Source organism: Apis mellifera, linkage group LG9, assembly GCF_003254395.2.
Source record: "Apis mellifera strain DH4 linkage group LG9, Amel_HAv3.1, whole genome shotgun sequence".
Classification (NCBI taxonomy): Eukaryota; Metazoa; Arthropoda; class Insecta; order Hymenoptera; family Apidae; genus Apis; species Apis mellifera.
Window position 1 is genome coordinate 1,105,863 of NC_037646.1, and position 24,712 is coordinate 1,130,574.

Sequence of the window (24,712 nt, forward strand, 5' to 3'; positions counted from 1 at the left end):
TAATTATAAATTTACGGAAAATATTTCGAAAAATATAAAAAATATTTATTAAATTTATTAAAATATAATTAAAATAGTTTTATAATGTTTGTAAAAAAATTTACATTTCTTAAAAAATTATATATAATATAAATATATATATTATAATAAATTAATTTATTCTTGAATTTATAAAGTTGATATTATTCTCTTGCCAAGCTAATGTATATTTCATGACGTATATATATATATGAAATTATATTTATTTTTCATTCATTAATTCAATGAAATTACGAAGTTATGAAAAAGTTAAGAAATCAGAGATTAAAAACTATGCATTTAAATAGTATAACAAAAAAATAGAACATTAGTAAAAATATCTTTAGTAAGAATGCAAAATTTTTCTATTTTCATTCAAAATAATCTTAAAAGATTTCAATACAACGTCTATATAATTATTTAATTGTATTATATTTTTTGATAAAAGAGTTTAAAATCATTTTGCTTAAATTTTAAGTTAAGTTGTTTTTTTTCATATTTTGTTTAACATTAAATATAAATTATTATTTATTTTTCTATTTCAATTTCAATTCAAATATGAGATTAAAAATTAAAAATTCTACTAATGAAAATCAAAAAAATAAAAAAAATGAACATTCCATTTTGGTTAAAAACTATTATTGTTACAAATATTTTTATAAATTCGTGATAGAAATTGTTACATGACAATACAGTTGCATATACATAATAACAATTTTCGGATAAAAACGGAATTCCTATCCTCTATTTGCATTTCCTTTCTTTTCATTTAATACAAGTAAAATTTCATTTAATCTCTATTTTAAATTGAAATTGGAAAAAATAATTATTTAAATAATATTCAAATAATTCATTTTAAATAATATATATAACATATGAAAAAGCAATTAAACAAAAAATTAAAAACAATGATTTTTAAATCATTAAAACCGATCTAAGTTAATATCAATATTAAAATAATATTGAACATTTTGAAAATTACTTTAAAAAACAAAAAAAATAATAATTTTTTATTGTTTATATATTTTAATTATTTTAATTATCTCTTTCTATCTCTTTATTTTTTTACTGCGCTATGTACGTTATTGAATAATTTTCGTTCGATATCATGAAAATAAATTAATTCAAGATATCGATTGAAATTATTTATTTATTTCAATAATTAAATGAAATTATCGTTTATACTTTTAATTTTTATCACTATTACTTGCGATTTGAAAGTAACGACAAAGTTATCGATTTGAGGAAATTGAGGAAAAAATTAGTATAAGTCAATAAATTTATGACATTTTGTATTATAGACAAATGAAAAGATGGGAATTATGATTAAGCATGATGCGGCAAAGCAATTAAAATATAGAGTGAGGGTAACTTGAGGCCACTTTCTCGAGAAGAAATAACTTGCAACATTGGCCAAGAAATACATTTGATCATCTGATTCTATGACGTCTGATTGAAATTATACCATTTTAAACTTTACTTATTTCTATCAAGTTTTAGTCGCACACGATCCATGACTTAGTTCATATGATTGTAAGTGATAGAAGATAGAAATTGCACATTGCATTCTTAATCGTGGAATTCAAAAATAAACATACGTGCTATGTGAATTAAAGGAATTACTATTACATTATATCTATCTTTTTATCGTTACTGTAGTATAATATAAAATAAATTATTCGGTGAAGAATCATATATTAGATATTAAATTTTTCGAATTCAAGGTAAGATTGAATGAAATTATTATCCCTCGAAAGTATATTCATTCTTTATGAAATTGGGATATTTTAATTTCAAAATAATGAATAAAGAATCTACGAGGATTTTATTCTTTATAAATTGTACATTCTATAGAGTAAAATTTTATAAAAGTAATGTGGAAAATATTTTATGCCATTAAAATAGATAAAAAAATCCTACAATGATTAGATTATTATTAAATCTATAATAAAAATACATATATTATATAAATACAAATCGATAAATATATTTAAATCTAACATACATAAGTATTATCACTAAATTTTATAGCATATAATTTTAATTATATTGATTTAATAAAAATATTTATAAATTATATATAATTTAATTAAAAAGTGAAATGAATATTATCTTTTATTATTAATTTATTCTCAATATATATTTTGGTAAAATTCAAACAGATATTATTGTTTTATTATTATATAAATTGATCAAATTATTCGGATTCTTACGAATGATAATATAGATATTTTTACAAAATAAGAAATATTTTCACAAATCTTTTTTAATAAAATTAAAATATCTAGAAAAAAGAAATATAAAATATGTTATATAGGAAAAATAGCAATAAATGAAACAAATAAACAAATTTTAAAAAATTTTATATAAAAAGAATGCAGTATAAATATTGTGAACTTTAAGAATCTTATAAAGTTTTCACTTCTTTTAAATTACAATAAAATCAAACAAGTGGAAATTCAAATAGCAATATTAAATATCAAAAATAAATTATGAAACTACGTAAAAATATTAAAAACAAATTTTCATAATATAAAAATTTCATATAATTTCAAAAGAATCAATTTATTTTATTTTATATTTTAATAATCATATAAATTCCATTTTGCATAATCATATGAGATATTATTCATGAAGTATGAAAATTATTCAATAAGCATGAAAAATATATATATATTCACTATTTCAAATTTCAATTTTTTCAAGCTCTCTTTTTTTCCTTTCAAATTAACACAATAAATTCTTGAATGTTGCTATAAAGAGATTATGAAAATCATAGTTGGTCTGAAATAAGATTTTTATATCTTTTCATGCCTATTACTTATTTTTATATCGATTTAAAAGAAATTTATAATATGTATATTACTATAATTTCCTTAATCCTATAAAATATAAGATTATAAATTTTTCATTAAATATTTATATAAAAAAATGCCTGTTATTTTCTTTGCAATTTTGACAAGTTATAATTTTTTCAAAATTTTTCTTTATATGTTATCTAATAAATTAATCCATCTAATTTCTCAAAGAATCTCAAGTCATTAAATTCAATTTTAAAAAAAAGTTATTATATTTTTAAGAATCTGTCAATATTTTTTTAACTAATTGAACTTCTTGATCATTGAAAATTAAAAAATAAATTAAAATAAATTCTATTAAATATGCAAAAAATTTCTATTAAAAAAATATTAATAAAATAATAATTAATAAAAAAATTTTAATCCTTATTTTATTTAAATTTTAATCATTGATAAAAATCTTTCTATAGATATATGTATAGATCAAATTATTTTTAATATTCTATACATATTCTACCTATTCCTGAGATATATTTCTGACAAAGTATTAATATATTTATTTGACAACTTTAGAAAATTGATTTTAACTGAAATAAATAAAAAAATTAAGATACAAAGTATTAGTTGTGGTTCATTTATTATAAACAATTTAACTTTGCATTAGATAAAATAAGACGAAGATAAAATAAAATATTTTATCATATTACTATTTCTGATACTATTTCGCGTCAATATGAACAATTCAATTCCACATAAATAATAAATAAATTTTAATCGATATTTATTTAATATTAATCAACGTTTTAAAATTATCTTAAATATGTGTAATATAATACTTTAAATAATAAAGATACAGAAATTACAAATACAAAAATTTCAACTGAAGATTATTTATTAAAATACAAATATAAAAATAATAAAAAATTCTATCTCTCTCTTCGTTTAATTTTATATATATAATTTATATTAATATATAATATATATACATATATATATATATATATATATATATATATATATATATATATATATATATATATATATGTATATTTTTTATATATCAATATTTTGTTTATTATAGATTCTAAAATCGATTTTCCAATTTAACATAAACATATTAATATATTAACACATAAGTTAATATTTATATTTATTTATAATATAATTTTTTCTATTTAATTTATAATTATACAAAAAATAAAATTTTTTTTATTCTTTTGCTACGATATTTTTCTTTAAAAAATGGAAGAAAATTGACAATTATGCAATGTTAAAATTTTATTAAAATTAATAGAATTTATTCAAGAAATCTCAGATTTCGTGTTTGCAATATGAAAAAAAACAATGGAATATAATTTTATAATATATAATTATAGATATAATATAATTTTAAAAATATTTTGAAATGTTTAAATAGCTTCAATTTTTATTTTTATATATAGAATATATAAGAATATATAAGAATATATAAAAACATTATAATTCTAATGTAATCTAATTCTTTCTTTAAAATTTAGTATCTAGAACAAATTCATTTATAAATTTCTAGCAATAAAAAAAATGATCGAATTCTTTTTATGCTAATAATTAAAAAATCTTAAACTTTTAATTACGAAATTGTCAATTAATAATAAATAAGCGATATAATTTTATTTATAAGCATTTTTAAAATAATATTGAATTTAGAAAAGATAATCAAAATTTTATTTCCTTTGCATCAATTAATTTCGCATTTTTTGTCATATTTCCTTGTATATTAGAACGTAATAAATAAATAAATTTATAAATGCAAATCAAATTAACATTTTTTCATGTAATTTTATTCAATTTTGATATTTAAAAGTCAAATAAGCAAAGAAATGAATAATAAATATTATATAGTTCTATTTAATTATATGTAATAATATACAGTATCTACAATATCTTTTATCTAAAATCTAAAATACAGTTTAATATTTTAAAGGAACAAAAGAAATAAAGAAAATGTTCAGAGAGAAATTATTATATATAGAGAATAAATAATTATATATATAGAAAATACAATAATATATATATATATATATATATATATATATATATAGAAAATACAATAATAATATATATATATATATAGAGTATCTATTTTATTTACAATATTTATAATATTATTTATTTATAATATTTTGTTAAGGAAAGAATATTATAAAAGAAATATTCTTATAAAAATTATTCAGTATAAAGAAATATATTATGTAATTATATATATTAATATTTTTTCTACAAAAACAATAAGAAAAATCATGTTTATTTTCTTTGTTTTTCATGCAATAAATATTACAAAATTTAAATTGAAATATCTCATCAATTAATAATTTTTAGGAACATAACTTATTATTTTTTCTAGAAAATGTCAAATCTGTCTACATGGATTAATCTATCAAAAAATATGTAATTTTATTTAACAATTTAACATATAAAATTGATTTTCATATTTATCATATTTATCATGAAAGAATTAATAACACTAGAATATGCATTCTTTGATGTTATTCAATTTTTATTTGAAACATTTTTTACTACAATAAATAATATTGAAAAAATTAAGATCCTTATATAAATAATTATGCCAAAAAATAAAACTCACCTATTCTATATTTTTTAAAAATTGCTAATTTTTTGAAAATTGCTAATTATTTTCAAATATTATTTTCAAATATTAATTATAATTATATTCTATATATATAAATATCTAAGTTCTTTAATAAATAAAATATTCAACATCTCTCTTATTTTTTATAATAATAACTCTTTTTTATAATTCTTTACATTATTAAAAAATAAATGTAAATTATTATAGGTTGAAAATGAGAGACAAGATATATCAATCATTATCAATCATTCAGAAAACTGAAATTTCTTATTGAATTGTTTTTTATATTTAAATCTCATAATTTTTAATAATCCTTAATATTCGATTTTTCAGTTATCTTTGTTTGATATATTTATGTGTTTTTTAACATATATAACAATAAGAATTGAAATTTTTCGTATTTTTATTTCAAATATTTTATTATTATTATTAGAATTTGAAATTATTGCTTTTTTTGATAAATCTTCAAAACTGAAAAGAAAGTGTTTTTAATTTGAAATATATAACATTATTGATTCTAAATCTTTCTTATAATATTACATAAAAGAATCTTTTTTTATTATATCTTAATTATTACAAAATTATTTTATTCATTTTTATCTATTGTTTTTTAATATATATATTTTAATATAAAATAATATAATTATTTTTATACATATTTGTTAATATTTAATCTTCCATAGAATTTATTTTTAATATGTCATTATTTGAAAATTAGTTTTCGAAAAAGCATTTTTTATACATGAATATTTGGAATTTTAAAGAATGAATTTTTTTCATTCAGAATTTGATTATCTTGCAAACCAAATCTTGAAATATGTTTTCAGAAATAGTTTATACTCACTTGTTGATCTCAATAAATTTATAGTATTTAGTAAAATAGCCTTCTTTTTTACAAATTTATTTTTTACTCGGAATATATATTAAATAATACTATTTTTAAAATTATATTTTTGGCAATTTATTTATTTTCTTGATCCATATAAATTTATCTTCTGAAATTTAGAAGAAATTATTATTACTAGTTACTATTATTACTATTACTTAAATTATCACTATAATCATTCATTTGTTCTAAAAAACAATAATATTTGATACTTTTTTATAACATTCAGTTTTAAATTAAGTTCTTTTTAAATTAAATTATAGGAATTGTTGAACATATGTTGGAAGGTATTATCTATTTAATTTTAAAAGGATTCTGAAATGAATAATGATTATTTTTTTATGTCACTTTAATCTATTGATAAAAAAGAAATTTTTCAAAATCTATTTTCTTCAAATTGGAAACAAATAGAATAAAAGAATATATTAAAAATAAAATAAGATAAAAATCAAATGCAAATAAATCTTAAGTCGAATATTGTAAAACCTAAAAAAATATTATATCTAAATTTTTTTTATTATGAAATTAATTAATAAAATTAAATAAAATTAATTATTTTGAATTTGTAATTATATTTTATGCTAAATTAGTTAATCAGTAGTGTATGAAAATTATTCATTATCATATTATTTTTAAAATAATAAATAATAAATCAAAGTTTGTCGATAAATCGATAAATAATAAATAATAATTTTAGTAATCATTTATTTTTTCCATAAATATTTTATATGATTAATCCTTTAGAATAATCCTTTAATATCCTTTAAAAATAAAGTCATTTATGTCCAAGTCCGATTGTTTTATTTAAAAATTTTTTTACTGTTTATTTATTTTTTATTGTATTTAATTGTTTTTTATTCTGATTTGAAAAAAATTTTAAAATACAAGTCAACATTATTATCTTCTATGATCATTTGTAAAATCAAGTTATTGTTAGATTTTATATTGTAATCTTTTAGTTGATTGAAAATTACTTAATATTATTATTATAACAATGAAAAAAAAATGCTAGCTACTTTATATATTATTTATATAATTATCTAGCTACTATATAATTATCACAATTTCTTATAGATATTTTATCTTCAGATTTTTTGTATTAAAACTTTAAATACAATTATTCCATATACATATATACATACTAATTACTAATTTTGAAATATTCTTAACGAAGTATTAAGAATAATTTCTTAATACTTCGTTAAGAATATTTCAAAATTTATTAAATTTTTATTTCCTGAATTTTTAAATGAAATTCTTAACAAGAATTTTTTGTTTTTCCTTTCAGATTAATTGGCATCAAAAACAAAGAAAGTTTCTTTTTCTTAATTTATAAGCTAATAGATAGCAAGAAAATATATCAAAATGAAAAATCTGTCTTATACTGAAGTGGTTACCACACCTAATTATTTATATGTTTTTAACTTCGAGAAAAATTTCGTTTATATGGAAACTAAAAAATGGATGCAAAATAATTTGACGAATAGTATTTATTATTGTATTATTTATGTTATTCTAGTCTTTGGTGGGAAATATTACATGTTAAAGAGACAAAGGTTTAATCTCAGAGGTGCACTTGTATTGTGGAGTTCATTGCTTTCATTGTTCTCCATTATTGGACTATCTAGAACATTACCAGAAATGATTCATATATTAACGTATCACGGTTTTTATCATAGTGTTTGTATACCTAGGTAAGTAGGTTATTTATATTTTTTTATTATTTTTTAAATATTTTTGATTGAATACAAATAGACCTTTTTATGCTACAAAAAATCAGATATTTATTATACATACTAATTTTACATATTAATTTATTATACATATAAAATATATATATATACATATATTTCTTAAAATATATATCATTACTTAAAAGTATCAGTAATTTTATTACGTAAATTTAATTATATTAAATTATAATATTATATGACCTTTTAATAAATTACTATTGTTTATTAATTTCTGAAGAAATTGATCTAAAAAAGAAATTGTTTAGAATATGTTTTTTCAATATATTTTGAATATTCCCATTCTTATTTTTACAAATATATTATTCAAAATTTTTCAATACTATATTATATTATATTATATATCGTAATCAAAAGTTTTACTTAGAATAAGTTTAATTTTTATTTTAATATTCAATCTTGTTTATAATATTCAATTTATATAAATAAATTTAATATCAAAGAAAAATATATAACAGATTTACTATAAAAATTATTTATTATAATATCATAAATTATATCATTTATTATATATATAATATATATATATAATAATATATATAAAATATAAATGACATAAAAAAATATATAAAATTTATATAAAAATCCACAATTTATTAATAAAATTTGAAAATTAATTATTAATTAAGATTAAACATCAAGCCGTTACGTAAAAACATTAAGAGAGAATTTATTTAAGTTTTTCATATTTTTAATTCCAAAATAATTTAAAAGTAAATATTGATAGAATATAATATTATAATTATATTTGCTATTATAAATGAAGAATATGTATTTTTAACAATAATTGAATAATATTAAACATAGACAGAAATTATCTACGGCTTCTTCATTTGCACTATATATTCTTGGTCTACATCAATTCTTTCGCTCGTAAAATATTAATTACATTGACAAAAATATAAAATATATTGATATCTACTTTTTCCACCTATTTTTTATCAATACAAAAATTACTATGCAAATCCTAAAATTAAAATATGCTAAGAAATAATTTCTAAAAAATTTTGAAATAAGAAAAATATAATTTTATTTCTTATAAATAAATATAAATTTTTCATATAAATTTACTATAATTTATTATAAATGGTAAAAGAGAGAATTTGAAGAATTCTTTTCTTCTTTAATGTTTCTAGAATTAAATATTAGTTGTATAGAATAGAATAGAATAGTTTTATATAATAGATATAATTTTATAGGAATTAATTGAAGGAAAATGATAATTTTAGAAAATTAGAATTTAATTAGATGTCAATCAATCATCACAAAATTAGAAATAATTAAAAGTAAAATTTAATAAATGATTTAAGAAAAATTAAATAAATAAAAAAAAATAAATGATTAAAAAAGTCAAGTAATCATTATTGAAACTCACGATATGAAGAATTAAATAAAGAATTAAATATTATACTTCCAAATTAATATGCACTTCTTCGATCAATTATTAATTTAGAATTTCATATAATAGTCAAAATCGCAGTGACTCTAACAAAAAGTATTAATATTTTAAAATTAAATGTCTAGATAAAGAATAATTTTTGAACACTTACTTTACATTCTATATATATATAGTAATATACATAATAATATTCATTCATCAATTTATTTTTTAAGTTATTAATATTAATATTAAATAATAATCTTTTAAATCAATATAAAATAATTGTGCTATTTATATATCATATTTATATATCAAAAAATATTATAATAATAATATTATTATTATTTATATAATATTATTATTATATTTATTATTATATTTATTATATTCAGCAATGAAAAGAAAAATAAAAACAAAATTATTTTTTTGCAGCTTTATTGAACAGGACGTAGTATCTGGTTTTTGGGCATGGATGTTTGCTCTATCAAAACTTTTGGAATTTGGCGATACAATCTTTATAGTGTTACGAAAGCAGGAATTAATTTTCTTGCATTGGTATCATCACATAACAGTTTTTCTTTATACATGGTTCTCATATGCAGACAATATTGCATCCGCGAGATGGTTTATGGTGTTAAATTATTTTGTGCATTCCATAATGTATAGTTATTATGCTCTGAAAGCAATGAGATACAAAACACCAGTATTCATTCCAATGTTAATTACCATTCTACAAATAACTCAAATGATTTTAGGTTGCATTATAAGTATTGTGAGTTATCACTATTTGGAAAGCCATAAAGAATGTAAAAATTCGCGTATACATATGATTTTTAGTATACTTATGTATCTTAGTTATTTCATTCTTTTTTGCAAATTCTTTTACAAATCTTATATTGACAAAAATGGTAAATTTCAAAAGAAAATGACTATAAACGGAACAATGGATCATAAAAAGTTCAAAGCTAACTGAAACATATCAAAATTTTTTCAAAACTTTTTCAAAAAACTCATTCCAATTATATTTTTTTTAAGAATCTTTTTTAAAATCATGAAATTATTTTGACGAAATAACTTAAAAAAATTTATTTCGAAATGTTTATTAATTGATACGATAAAAAAATTAGATCGTAAAATTGACTATGAAATGAAATTGCAAAATAGAATAAAAATTACTTAAATTTTGCAACATTACTTTAATAGTGCAATATTTATATGATATAAATTTTATGATATTGAATGTTTTTATTATATTTGCTATTATTATTATTTTATTATTGAAGTTATAATATTAATAGTAATAAACATATTAACAATATAATTTATTTCATTTATTTATTTATTTAAATAATTATTATATAAATTTTATTTGATAAATAATTATTAATTTGATAAGATATTTTTTTGTTATATTTGCATTATTCTTTATGCAGTTCGTAAACAATTTTCAAAATTATGTACGAAATATGAATTTATCAGTAAAATGGATATTTCAATAATGAATACAATAAATAATAAACAGTGCGAATAATATATATTTCGTGTCTAATATATACAAAATATGTGAATAAAAACAATAGAAATCAATTTTTATTCAAATAAAATTCTTATTCTATAATATTATTTTAGATACAATATAATATATTATATCATATTATATAAAATTTAATATAAAATATATCATATAATATTATAGAATAAAATTTTTTTTTTAAATAATTTTAAACATTTTATAATTCTATTTTATATAATAATTATAAAATATAAATTATTTTAATATTTACATACTATTTCATTTATTTTTTATTTTTTTGTATAAATAATTTTTTATTTTTTTTTAGATAATTATTATTTAATTTGAATGAAAAAATATGAAATAATAAAATAATTATTTGTAATTTTAATCATTATAATAATTTTTATCATGTGAATTTTCTATTTTCTTTTTCTTTTTTTCATTATTATCTTAAATGTCTAATTTATTGTAACTCAATACATTTTTAAAGATTCTCTAAATACTTATTTAGAAAAAAATCTCATTAAAACTTCTTAAACTTTTTATTTGAAATAATGAACCAAACAAAAAAAAAACAAATTATTATTTCAAATTAATTTTAAATAAAAATCTATATGTATAACTAAATTTTAAAATTTATTTAAAAAAATAAATGATAATGTAATCACTTCCGAATTTTAATTTTTCAAATCTTCTTTTTGTTTTTATAAATTAATTTAATAAATTCTTAAATATTTTAACTTGTTATAAGCTACAAGCTATTAAATAAATAAAAATAATGAAACTCATAGTCTGAAATAAAATTTTTATATCGATCGATTTTAAAGAAATTTGTAATATGCATATTATAATAATTGCAACACATAATCTTAAATTGAAAAATAATATTCTATTTTGAATATTTCAAAGTGATTATAAAAACGAAATTACATGAGACTACAAATAAATAATAATAATAATTACAATAAATTGTTTAAATTAAAAAAATTTAAATTAAAAAAATTATTGAAAAAATAAAAATTAATTATAATAATTTCTATTTAATTTATAAATACATAAATATATAAGAATATTAAAAAATATAAAGTTAATTTTTTTAATTATTTTGCTACGATATTTTTCTTAAGGTATCATTATTAATGGATAAAAATCTGCAGATAATTTTAATTTTAAAATCCTATAGTAAAATCTTTCATAGAATCTTTTTATATCTTTAATAATCTCTTTAAGTAAGTTTTCATTTCGAAATAAAAAAAAAACAATAGTATAATATAATTTCAAAAATATTTTGACGAATTTGAATGTTTCCAATTTTTATAAGAATATATAAAAATATCACAAAATTGAAAATTTAGTATATAAAAAAAATAAAATATCTATAAATTTTTAGCAATAGAACAATGATCAAATTTTTAATACTAAAAATTAAAGAACTAATAAAAGAACTAAAAAAATATAAAATTCTTAATAACAAAATTGTTATAACAAATAAATGATATAATCTTACTTATATACGTGTAAATATTTTTTTTTATAGTATTGGATTTAAAAGAAATAAAAGTTTTATTTTCTTTGCATATCAATTTTATATTTTCTAATTTTCCCTTATGTATTAAGACAATAATTTAGAAATTTGTAAATATATTTATAAATGCAAATTAAAGTAATATTTTTAACGTTATTTAAAAATCAATTAAGTAAAGAAATAATAATAAATATTATTATATATTAATATATATATATTATATATATTATATATAATATTATTATATATTATATATAATATAATATATATATTAATTATAAATAATATTATTTTTGTTAATCATATAGAATATAACCATTAAAATATAAAGTTTTATCTAGTTTAGTATCTCAAAAGAAACAAACAATGTAAAGAAAATATTCAAACAAAAATTATTTAATATGAAGAAAACATAATAACAGAAAACAATATAATAAAATATAATATACAAACATAATGAATATATATGTATATATTTTATAAATATGTATATATTTTATAAATATGTATATATTTTATAAATATGTATATATTTTATATTATTATATGTATTTTATATATATAAATATATAAATATATAGATACTTTTTTCCTTTTTTTTCATTCTTTAAAAAATATTTTACTATATTATAAAGATATTCTATATAGATTTTGTATATACATACATTTATATGTTTATACTATATTTAATTAAATAATTATTACGTATTCTTTTTACTGAACATTTTTGATCATCTCTTCTTTATATTTTTTATTTGTTATAAGATATTAAAATTCGTGTGTCCAGATAAAATAAACAATTTGTATATTGATTATATTACACATTCGTTAGTTAGACAATATACGATATTTATCTAATACAAATTCAAAACATGCTTTAAAACATGCAAACTACTTAACATATATAAATAAATATTAACATGATATAAAACAAATACATTCACTTTGTTTTAAATATAATCGTCCTCCAAAAATATCTTGCAAAAAAGTATATATGTATTCTATACATATATAAGGTGTTCAAAATTAATGCAAGATTTGAATTAAATATAAAAGAGAGTTTTTAATCTTCAGATATTTATTTTTTAAGTGAATCATAAAGTACATAGGATAGGATTATTTATGGAATAACACATCGGGCAAATGACTTCCATGGCTTTGCTGGCACCCTTTCGTCAAAATTTTTCATAATCTTTTTTACATAATTGTGGCAGAATTTCTTTGATGCAGCGTTTAATTTCCTCTTGTAATGCATAATGTGGGATTGTTGATAGACTTTTGACTTCAAATAATCCCATAAGAAGAAATCTAATGGTGTTAAATCACATGATCTAGGGGCTAATTCTGATCACCGAAACGAGAGAGTACACGACCAGGAAATGTCTCATGCAATAATTGAATTGTTTCATTGGCTATATGGCATATAGCACCGTCTTATTGAAACCATAAATTGGCCATATCGATATCATCCAATTTCGGCAGAAAGAATTGTATTATTATGTCGCAATATCGAGTATCATTAACAGTTGCTGCTTGACCAACCTCATTCTTAAAAAAGTATGATCCGATTATGCCTCCTGTCCAAAATCCGCACCAAATAGTGACGTTGTGGATGCATTTGTTTTTCGCTAATTACACGTGGGTTCTCCGAACACGGCAATTTTGGTGATTAACAAAGCCATCGAGGTGAAAATGTGTGTGAATATTTTGTATAAAATTTTCGAACTGCGGTCGCCAAACTTTCATTATTTTCAAAATATTGTTCAATAATGAAAACATGTTATTGCATCGTATAACACTCCATTTTCATTAATCCTAAACTCTCAGCTGTCAAATTGTTTTTTTTTTTTCAGAATTGCCAACAACTTAATGCAAAAATGGCAATAAATTCAAATCTTGCGTTAATTTTGATACACCCTATATGTGAATATATTGTACGATAAAAATTAATACGGGATAAATTTTAATGTTATGAAATTTAATGTTAAATCTAAATTATTTTATACATACATGTTAAATAAATTATTTTGAATTTATAATATTTAAAATTAGCTAGAATGATAATATGGTCTTAATATCTCAGATGATCTTTATAACTATGGCAAAATAAGTATTATTTTACTTAAAAGGAAATACTACAAACATATGCAGAACAGTCTTTGGGAAAATAAAAAATTTGTCAATGGCATAACCTTCGGATTTATTCTAGGCAGCTTTCTCTGATCCAGGATTCCACTCAATTAGGAAGTTAGTCCTCAACGTTATTGGATACTTGTATATCCCCACTTGAAGATCCGCAAGCTCACGACTGGAACATAGCGGGGATTTCAGAGGATACCCATTTGGGGGAAAACCCTTAAAAGCTTGCCAGAATCATAAGATCTTCAGAATACAAAAACAGAGCAATTATAACAACGTCAAGAACCACAATTCCTTGAAGTTCGAAGGTCTAGTGATAGTGAATCATCATCGGTATATAGATTTTTCTCTTGATCATTTAGTGAATCGAACTTATCAACTGTCAGCATTTGGACTTTGCCTCTGATCTAGTGCATCGAACTTAATAAAAACGGATTTCATAATAATTATTACTATATTTCATAGCTCCAGAAACAAGTTGGAGCTAACACACATAACATTTTATTTAAATCCATAGGTATATCATTAATCGCATTTTTATGATATATATATATACTATGTACAATTATCATAATGTTTGATGGATATTTAATGGATATATATATATGGGATTATTATATTTAAAATTTTAAAATACATATAAAAAATTTATATGTATACATATCTACTAATTACTAATACATATCTAATAATTAATAATACAATTGTTTAATATTATGTCACATTGAAAATTTAAATTTTATAAAAAAGTTCATAAATTCTAAATTTTGTTAAAAACTTTTTATTTTCTGAATTTTCAAAAGAAATTCTTAATAAAATTTATTTTTGTTTTTCCTTTCAGACTAATTGACATCAAAAATAAAAAAAATATTTTTTTCTTAATTTTTAAATTAATAAATAGCAAAAAAATATATCAAAATGAAAAATCTATCTTATACTGAAATAGTTACCACACCTAATTATTCGTATATTTTTAATTTCGAAAAAAATTTCCTTCATACGAAAAACAGAATATGGATGCAAAATAACTTAACCAGTAGTTATTATTATTGTATTATTTATATTATCATAATATTTAATGGGAAGTATTACATGGCAAAGAGACCAAGATTTAATCTCAGAGGACCACTTATATTATGGAGTTCATTACTTTCATTGTTTTCCATTATTGGAGTATTTAGAACATTACCAGAAATGATTCATATATTAACACATCACGGTTTTTATCATAGTGTTTGTATACCTAGGTAAGTAGGTTATTTATATTTTTTTATTATTTTTCAGATATTTTTAATTGAATAAAATAGACTTTTTATGCTACTAAAACAAAATCAAATATTGAACTAATATGTAAAATATACATATATAAATATCAATATATATATATATATATGTGTGTGTGTGTGTGTGTGTATATCATTATTTAAAAGTGTCAATATTATTATTATTACGTATTTGATTTAATTACATAAAATTATATTATGTTATATGATTTTTTAATGAATTACTATTGTTTATCTGAAAAAAATTAAACTAAAAAAGAAAATGTTTTATCAGACATCACACAATATATTATTTCAATATATTTTGAATACTCTCGTCCTTATTTTTATAAATAAGTAGAATTTTTCTTTCAATATTAATATCTATTTTAAAAGATTTATCGCAATTAGAAATTTGAATAAAATATAATTAAATTTATTTATAATGTTAAATTTAAATTCGAAGAAAAAAATGAAATGTATTCATATCATATAAAAATCTGCAATATAATTTTATATATAAAATATATATAACATGATAAATCTATACATATTTATATAAAAATAGTTTAATAATAAAACTTTTGAAAATTACTTATTCATTGATCATAGATGAAGCCTTGAATTTGCATAAAAGACGAAGAGATTAACTTCATTTAAATTTTTTACATTTTGATTCATAAATATGACTTAAAAATGTAATTTTAAGAATAACTTTGGATTATATGGAATATCGAAAGAGCTTACATTTTAATGTTTTATTTATACGACTTTCCTAATAATATACTTAATCAGAGCACGATAGTATATTAAAATTTAATAAAATTTATCATATAATCAAAGTCAATAATCTTTGACAAAAGATATTAATATTTTATCATGAAAATAAGAAATAACTTCTGAATACTTGCTTATAACATTCTGATATAATAATGTTCGTTCACCAATTTGTTCTGTAATATTAAAATTAATATTATATAGTAATCTTCTAAATCATATAATATAATTATTATTCTTTTGAATATTATTCTATGTTATTTATATATCGTATTCAAATAATATTATAATAACAACAAAAGAATAATTATTTTTTTGCAGCTTTATTGAACAGGACGTAGTATGTGGTTTTTGGTCATGGATGTTTGCTCTATCAAAACTTTTGGAATTTGGCGACACAATATTTATAGTATTACGAAAACAAGAATTAATTTTCCTACACTGGTATCATCACATAACAGTTCTTCTTTATTCATGGTTCTCATATTCAGAACATACTGCATCTGCGAGGTGGTTTATGGTGTTAAATTATTTTGTGCATTCCATAATGTATGGTTATTATGCTCTGAAAGCAATGAGATACAAAATACCAAAATTTATTTCAATATCAATTACTATTCTACAAATAATACAAATGATTATAGCTTCCATTATAAATATTGCCGTTTATCAATATTTGAAAAACCAGAAAGAATGTAACGTCTCGCATAAAAACATTATATTTAGTTTGTTTATATATATTACCTATTTTATTCTCTTTTGTAAATTCTTTTACGAATCTTACATTAAGAGCCATAAATTTAAAGAAAAAATTACAAACGAAAGAGAGAATTATAACAAGTTCAAAACTAATTAACAATACAAAAAACATACCAAATTTTTGGTATCTTTTAAAAATCTTTTAAAAATGAAATTGCATTTTTGAAATAATTTTTTAATAAAGAAATAATTTTTTAAATTTTATTTAAAAATTTTTATTAATCAAAAAAATTAAATAGTAAAATTGATGAAATGGAATTGCAAAATAGAATGAAAATATTTAAAATTTTACAATTACAATTAAATAGTATAATATTTTATGATAAAATTTTATAATATTAAACATTTATTGTTTTAATTGAACTTATATTTATTAATAATAAATTGTTATTAATATATCTAATAATAACTTACTTAATAATTTAATCATTCATTTAAATAATTATTATTAATCAATTATTATATAATTTTTTCAATTTATTTAACATAAAATTATTATCAAAAAATTGACAAGGAACTTTTCATACAGCATTCATTTATAACTTACAAACAATTTTCAGACATTGTCAGCAATATGGATGTTTTATTTGAAATATATAATTATTTGAAATAAAGAAGCAAACAAAAAAACAAATAATTATTTCAAATTAATTTAAAATGAAAATATCTTTAAAATCTATTCAAAAAATAAATTGTTTTCACATGATTTATTATTTATTAAGTTTAATTATTTTAAATAATAAAAGAAAAAAAATTAAATAATAAAGTTTTATCTGTATGCATCTCTTCTATATCAAATCGATTGTACTTTATATCTGGGAATTTTTTAAATGAAAATAAAATCATATATAAAATTTTTAAATGAAAATAAAATCATATATATGCAAAAAAAAAAGAAAAAATGGAACAATACGTGGAAGTAAATCAAAAAAATCAAAAAAATTTCTATAAGAATGTTTTCATATGTTCATTTATTTTTACCGATTACTTTCTTTAAAACAAATCGAAATGAATATAAAAATAAATTTATATGTACTGTAAATAGAAAAAAATGTTTCCAAATTTTATGAAAAAATCTCAAATAATATCTCAAACAAATTTTTCTGACTATAGAGAGAGATTCATTTTTAAACGAAAAGTATAGATAAATTAATATATAATAGATAAAAATGCAAATCAAATCAAATCAGCATTTCTATTTACAGATCTGAAAGAATCAAAAATATAATAATCAAAAATATAATTAAAAGTATCATAATTATTATATGATATACTTATAATCATTATTAGATTACAAGTATATCATATAATAATTGTACATATGTATATTATAAAAATATAAGACACTTTTTGAAGACTGGGTTTTCGATATGAAAACAATGAAAAAAGTTCATATACACATATGCTCAATTAGATTTAACTAACGAATTACAAGCATTTTAAATTCTTAGATAAAGTAATACGGTAAAAGAGCGAAAACGCTCAGTATTGTATCATAATGTCATAGTAAAAGCTTTTAACAAAATATAAATATACTGATATTTTTTGTATATAAATATAACTATTTTTTAATCTTAATAAAATGTAATGTACAATATACGTATTATATAATTGCTTATTTACCAAAAACTTATCTCAAATAAATTTAAAAAAATAATTTAAGAATATTAACGTTACACAAAATTTTAATGCACAAGTGAAGTCTTGTATAAATATTTTATTTAAATCTATAGATTTTAATAATCTATAAATCTATAGATTAAATGTATGAATTGTTGTATGACACTTAACCTGCCTACTTGTCAAAAATCATAAAAACGAATAAAAAAAAATCATAATCGCATAAAATTTCAAATTAAAAAGATTAAATATATTTTTCTTATAAAATACAAACTTGCTTATTTTTGCATATATAAAGGAGTCGTTCATGACGTATGACGTCAATGAAATAATACATCAATAAAGACAATAAACTTTGTCTCTATCTGATTTAAATTCAATATTTTTTATTCCAATGTGAAATTACTAAATAAAAACAAATAATACTCAAAACTTAGTATCTACATTTATATCTATATTCATATCCATTAATACTATGTTTTATATCCATTGAAATATAAGCATCGCACTTTTTTCCCACGTAATTATTCATATTTTCTTTAAATAAAATTATTTCCATAATCGATTATTATTTATTATCGTATAATTTAATTTTATAAGTAATGAAAATTACTCGATTAAATTTGTTTTAAACATATATTCAAATATATATCGAATATATTTTTATTAATCTCCCCTCCACAACAATATATGAAATAGCTATTGGATATCCAACAATATCTTCCGCCGATTCGTTACGTAATTTGAGAAATCCTAATGTCACGGTATTTCGTCGACAAGATTCGATAAGCGAAATGTATAATTAATTAGTAGAACAAGATCTATCCAAGACATTTATTCACACTTGCATTTGAATATATATAAATATTCAAATCTAGTTCGATACTTGAGCAAAAATATAAAACAGAAAGAAGAAAATGAGAAGAAAACAAAAGAATAGAAATAGAAAATTTCCTCAAACTGTACAAAGAATCGGAAAGTTGATTAATCGGCAAACAATTTGTTATAAATTTCCTTGTGGAATTATTATAATTGATTCAATCGCTATAGAATGAAAAAATAAAAATAGTAATATCGATCTAAAATCGAATTTTATATTTCTATGTGTAAATTTAAGAATATAAAAGCCTAAATCTTTTCCATTGTCAAAACAATATTATTTTATTCCTCGGTTCGTTCGTTGGTAACATATATGAAAAATAAAAATACAAAAATGAAATTAATGAATGTAATATAACACACACAAAAAATGTATGTAATATATATGCACTTTTTATGGATATATAATATTAATGTGTCATATTGATTCACGCATTATTAATATGCGATATTCAAGTTAACTGTTATTTTAATTAAATCTCTAAATAAGAATAAGAAACATTAGTTATTAAATGAAATAAAGATGAACATTTGTCAATTTGATGTATTAACTTATTGAATAATCTGAAATTCAAATTGATTCAATCGCTAATAATTTCAGAGTTGTACATGTGAAAATAATTAAAAGAAACTACAAAAGTAATTGTGCGCATAAAAATATACTCAATCATTCTAATTCAAAACCTTATAGGATTACATATCTTTTCATTTCTTCATATGAATTTGAATAAATAGACAGAATGTAATACGATTCATTATTATGATTCACCTATGATTTTAAATGATTTTAAATGAAATGTTGTATAATTATATATAACATCGAATATTTGTTATACTTGTTCGAGCTAAAATTTTTTTAATGATATAAGAATATTTATACAATATTTACGTGCATTATATATTACACTGAAATTAAAAAAAATTTTTTTTTTGCATAAAAGAATATTAGCGTATTTGTTTTCATTGAGAGACTCTGCTACGCAAATGATACTGCGATACGAACATTTTTATTTTTTTGGTATGTCATTCTATTTAACTCAAATTTAGAATGCTTGTAACTCGTTAATTAAATCAGATGTTTATATGAATTTCTTTTATTATCTGGTTAGAATCCACTCTCTAAAGATTGTTATTTCATGTTTTATGTTTTTCTTTTATTTTTATATTTTTTTATTTTTTATTCATTATTTTTTTATCAAAATTTATATATATATATATGCTAATTTTATTTGTATTGTACTAATTAAATGAAATACATATTATTATACACAACTGAGCGTTCATTCTCTTTCGCTGTCTCATTTTATTTAACTTAAAATATTTATAATTAATTAAGTCGTATTAGACATATGTAAACTTTTTTCATCGTTTTGATGTTAAGAATTTTTTCTTAAAATTGAAGAAATGTTTTGAATTGAAAAAAAATTTGATATAAATCAATTTAATAACATCTCATACTAGATGTATAAAAATAGAGTTTTTACACTTATGGTTAAGCATCGCGATTCAGATATAAATATGTGAATAATTTCATTTCTTAAAAAGACAAAATGAGTCAAAAAAAATATATTGATTATCTAATTTTATAATATCTGATTGAAATTATACCATTTTGAACTGCACTCTTTTCCATCAAGTTTTACAAACGATCCATGATTTGGTTCATATGATTACAAGTGATAACTCTAAGATAGAAATTGTACAATACATCGTTACTTGCGAAATTTGAAAATAACATATATATAACATACATATGCTATATGAATCGAAGGAATTTTTATGTTATATTGTTTTTTTTTATCATCCTAGCATGAAGCTAACTATTTGATGAAGAATTAGATATTAAATTTTTCGAATCTAAGATAAAATTGAATGAACTTACTAGCGCATATTAGCGTTCAAAAGTATTTGATGAAAGATATTTTAATTTTGAAATTATATATAAAAAATCTGCAATAATTCTATCTTTCATAAAATTGTCTTTATAAAGTAAAATTTTATAAAAATGAAATGAAAAATATTTCGTACTATTAAAATAGATTAAAAATTTTATTTATATTAAATTTATGACATAAATACATATATTATATAATACATATCGATAAATAAAATTGATGAATAAAATAGAAATTGATGAATCATATATTTAAATCTATTATAATATACATAAGTATTGTCATTATTGTATTAAATTTTATAATATATAATTTTAATCGCTTATTGATTTAATAAAAAAATGAAATGAATATTATTTCTTATTATCGATTCATTCTCAATATGCATTTTGCTCAAATTTAAACAGATACTTGTTGTTGTATAAATTGATCAAATCATTCGGATTCTTTATTCAAATCATTCAAATCATTCAAATGATAATATAGACATACTTGCAAAATAAAAAATATTTTCACAAATTTTTCTTAATAAGATTAAAATATAAATTAATATATATGTAAAAAAAGGAATATGAAATATTTTATATACAAAAACAACAATAAATAAAAAAACAAACAAATTTTAGAAAATTTCATATAAAAAGAATGCAGTATAAATATTGTGAACTTTTAGAAATTTGTGAACTTTATATTTTTTTTTTAAATTACAATAAAATCAAATGAAATTTCAAATATAAAATAGTAAAATATCAAAAATAAATTATGAAATTGCATAAAAATATTAAAAAATAAATTTTAATGATATAAAAATTTCATATAATTTCAAAAAAAAGTATCAATTTATTTTATTATGTATTTTTAATAATCATATAAATTCCATTTTGCATAATTATATGAAATTATTTATAATAAACATAAAAAACATATATGTAATCACTATTTTAAATTTCAAGTCTTTTTTTTTTCTTTTTTTAAATAAATTCAATTATTCTTGAATGTTATACATTGGTATAAGCTAAGAAATTATTAAATAGATAAAGATAATGAAAATCATAGTTGATCTAAAATCTAAAGATTTTTATATCTTTTGTTGTTTCTTTCTGCATCAATCGATTTTAAAGAAATTTATAGTTTATAATTATTATAACTGTATTAAGCCTAAAATGTAAGCTTATAAATTAAATTAATTTAGATAAAAAAAATTGCAAAAAATGTCCATCACTATTTTCTTTACAATTTTGACAAGTTGTAAATTTTTCAAAATTTTTTTTTATATATCTTCTAATAATCTAATAAACTAATCCGTCCAATTTTTCAAAAAAATTCAAATTATTAAGTTGAATTTTTTAAAAAATTTATGTTTTTGAGAATCTGCAAATACTTTTTTAATCAACTTTCTTCCTTCAAATCAAAAATTGGAAAACAAATTAAAAATAAATTGTAATAAAAATGCAAAAAATTTCTGTTAAAAAATTTTTAACATAATATGAAATACTTGAAATGTCTAATTTTGATTTTATTTAAATTTAATTCATTGCCAAAAATTTTTTTTATAAATATATATAAATCAAGTAATTATAAAATATGATATAAATAATTACAAAATATATAAAATATGAATATAATTATAAAATGTGAATAATTTCTTATCATTATCTTATATATTCTATTTTCATATTCTTATGTTGGTTATTAGTATATTTGTTAAACGTTTTCAGAAAATCAGATTTTATGAATTAAAATAAATAAAAAAATTTATATTTAAAAAATATTTATTTATATATTTATTTTTCAACTTATAAACAAGTAAAATTTGTGCGAATGATGAAATAAGACGAGGAAAAATATAGTAATGACGATAGAACTTCTTTTTGTCTCATTTTATATGTACATATGTATCTATAAATGAGAAAAGAGATATATATAAATATGTATATATATAAATGAGAAAAAAAGATACATATAAATATGTATACATATATTATACATTATATGTATATATATTATTACAAATGGATATATTAATTTATCTTTCTGTATACCAAATAATTATATAATTTGTATACCAAATTATTTTATTTCCCAGAATCGATCCTCCAAAAATGAATATATTAATATAATAATAAATAATTATTTATAATATTATTCTGCAATATGATGAAAACTTTTCCTTAATTTTTTCTTTTTATAATATAATATTGATGTTAAAATTTTGTATTCTTTATAATATTCATTTTGTTAATATCGATTTGTGAAATTTTATATATTTTATCTTATCTCAAAATTCAACAAAATTTTTTGTATTTAAAAACTCAAATTATTCACAATCATTGTAATTATTCATGAATTATAGTTTTACCAAGTTGCAATGCGTAAAAATAATAAGTGACATCTGCTAAATAATTTGCATATATATTAATATGACTATGTGTATAAAAGAATAGATTTAGTTAGTCTTCTGATCCAGAAGCATAAGTGTTATATCAGTTTTACTATGAGTTTGATGGAGTTCATTACATTCATTTATCATATTAAATAAAAAGATATTGAAATTTCTAATATTGAAGATCCAATTAAAAGATTCAATAGAATATTGTGATTATAAAAATTATATAAAATAACGAATATAACAGTATATTTTAATTTAAAAAATTGAAATAAAGAAAAAAATGATGTAATGATTTAATGATTTAAAACAAAAATTAATTATAATACTTTCTATTTAATTTATAATTGTACAAGAAATATAAAATTAATTTTTTTTATTTTTTATTTTTATTAATATAAAAATCTTGTTAAGATAAAAATCTTCAATTGTATATTAAGACTAAAATTCTATTAATAAAATCTATTTAAATCTTTCATCATCTCAAGTTT

At 18.1% G+C, this 24,712-nt stretch overlaps 2 protein-coding genes across 2 annotated transcripts; both read left to right on the top strand.

The window, feature by feature from the left end:
• The first annotated feature begins 1,483 nt into the window (after positions 1–1,483).
• Positions 1,484–10,509, top strand: LOC725842 (elongation of very long chain fatty acids protein 6-like). Its single transcript, XM_026442749.1, has 3 exons — positions 1,484–1,742; positions 7,620–8,025; positions 9,896–10,509. Exons 2-3 carry the CDS (start codon positions 7,697–7,699, stop codon positions 10,434–10,436), a joined length of 870 nt encoding a protein of 289 aa, XP_026298534.1. The 5' UTR covers positions 1,484–1,742; positions 7,620–7,696; the 3' UTR covers positions 10,437–10,509.
• Positions 10,510–13,521: 3,012 nt separating this feature from the next.
• On the top strand, positions 13,522–17,609 carry LOC113219003 (elongation of very long chain fatty acids protein 6-like). Its single transcript, XM_026442933.1, has 3 exons — positions 13,522–15,160; positions 15,485–15,890; positions 17,004–17,609. Exons 2-3 carry the CDS (start codon positions 15,562–15,564, stop codon positions 17,536–17,538), a joined length of 864 nt encoding a protein of 287 aa, XP_026298718.1. The 5' UTR covers positions 13,522–15,160; positions 15,485–15,561; the 3' UTR covers positions 17,539–17,609.
• Positions 17,610–24,712: the final 7,103 nt, after the last annotated feature.

Excerpts from the sequence above, each read along its gene's own strand:
- LOC725842 (XM_026442749.1), top strand. The coding sequence starts at position 7,697 with ATGAAAAATCTGTCTTATACTGAAGTGGTTACCACACCTAATTATTTA. Across the intron at positions 8,026-9,895 it reads CATAGTGTTTGTATACCTAG|CTTTATTGAACAGGACGTAG; the intron begins GTAAGTAGGTTA and ends ATTTTTTTGCAG.
- LOC113219003 (XM_026442933.1), top strand. The coding sequence starts at position 15,562 with ATGAAAAATCTATCTTATACTGAAATAGTTACCACACCTAATTATTCG. Across the intron at positions 15,891-17,003 it reads CATAGTGTTTGTATACCTAG|CTTTATTGAACAGGACGTAG; the intron begins GTAAGTAGGTTA and ends ATTTTTTTGCAG.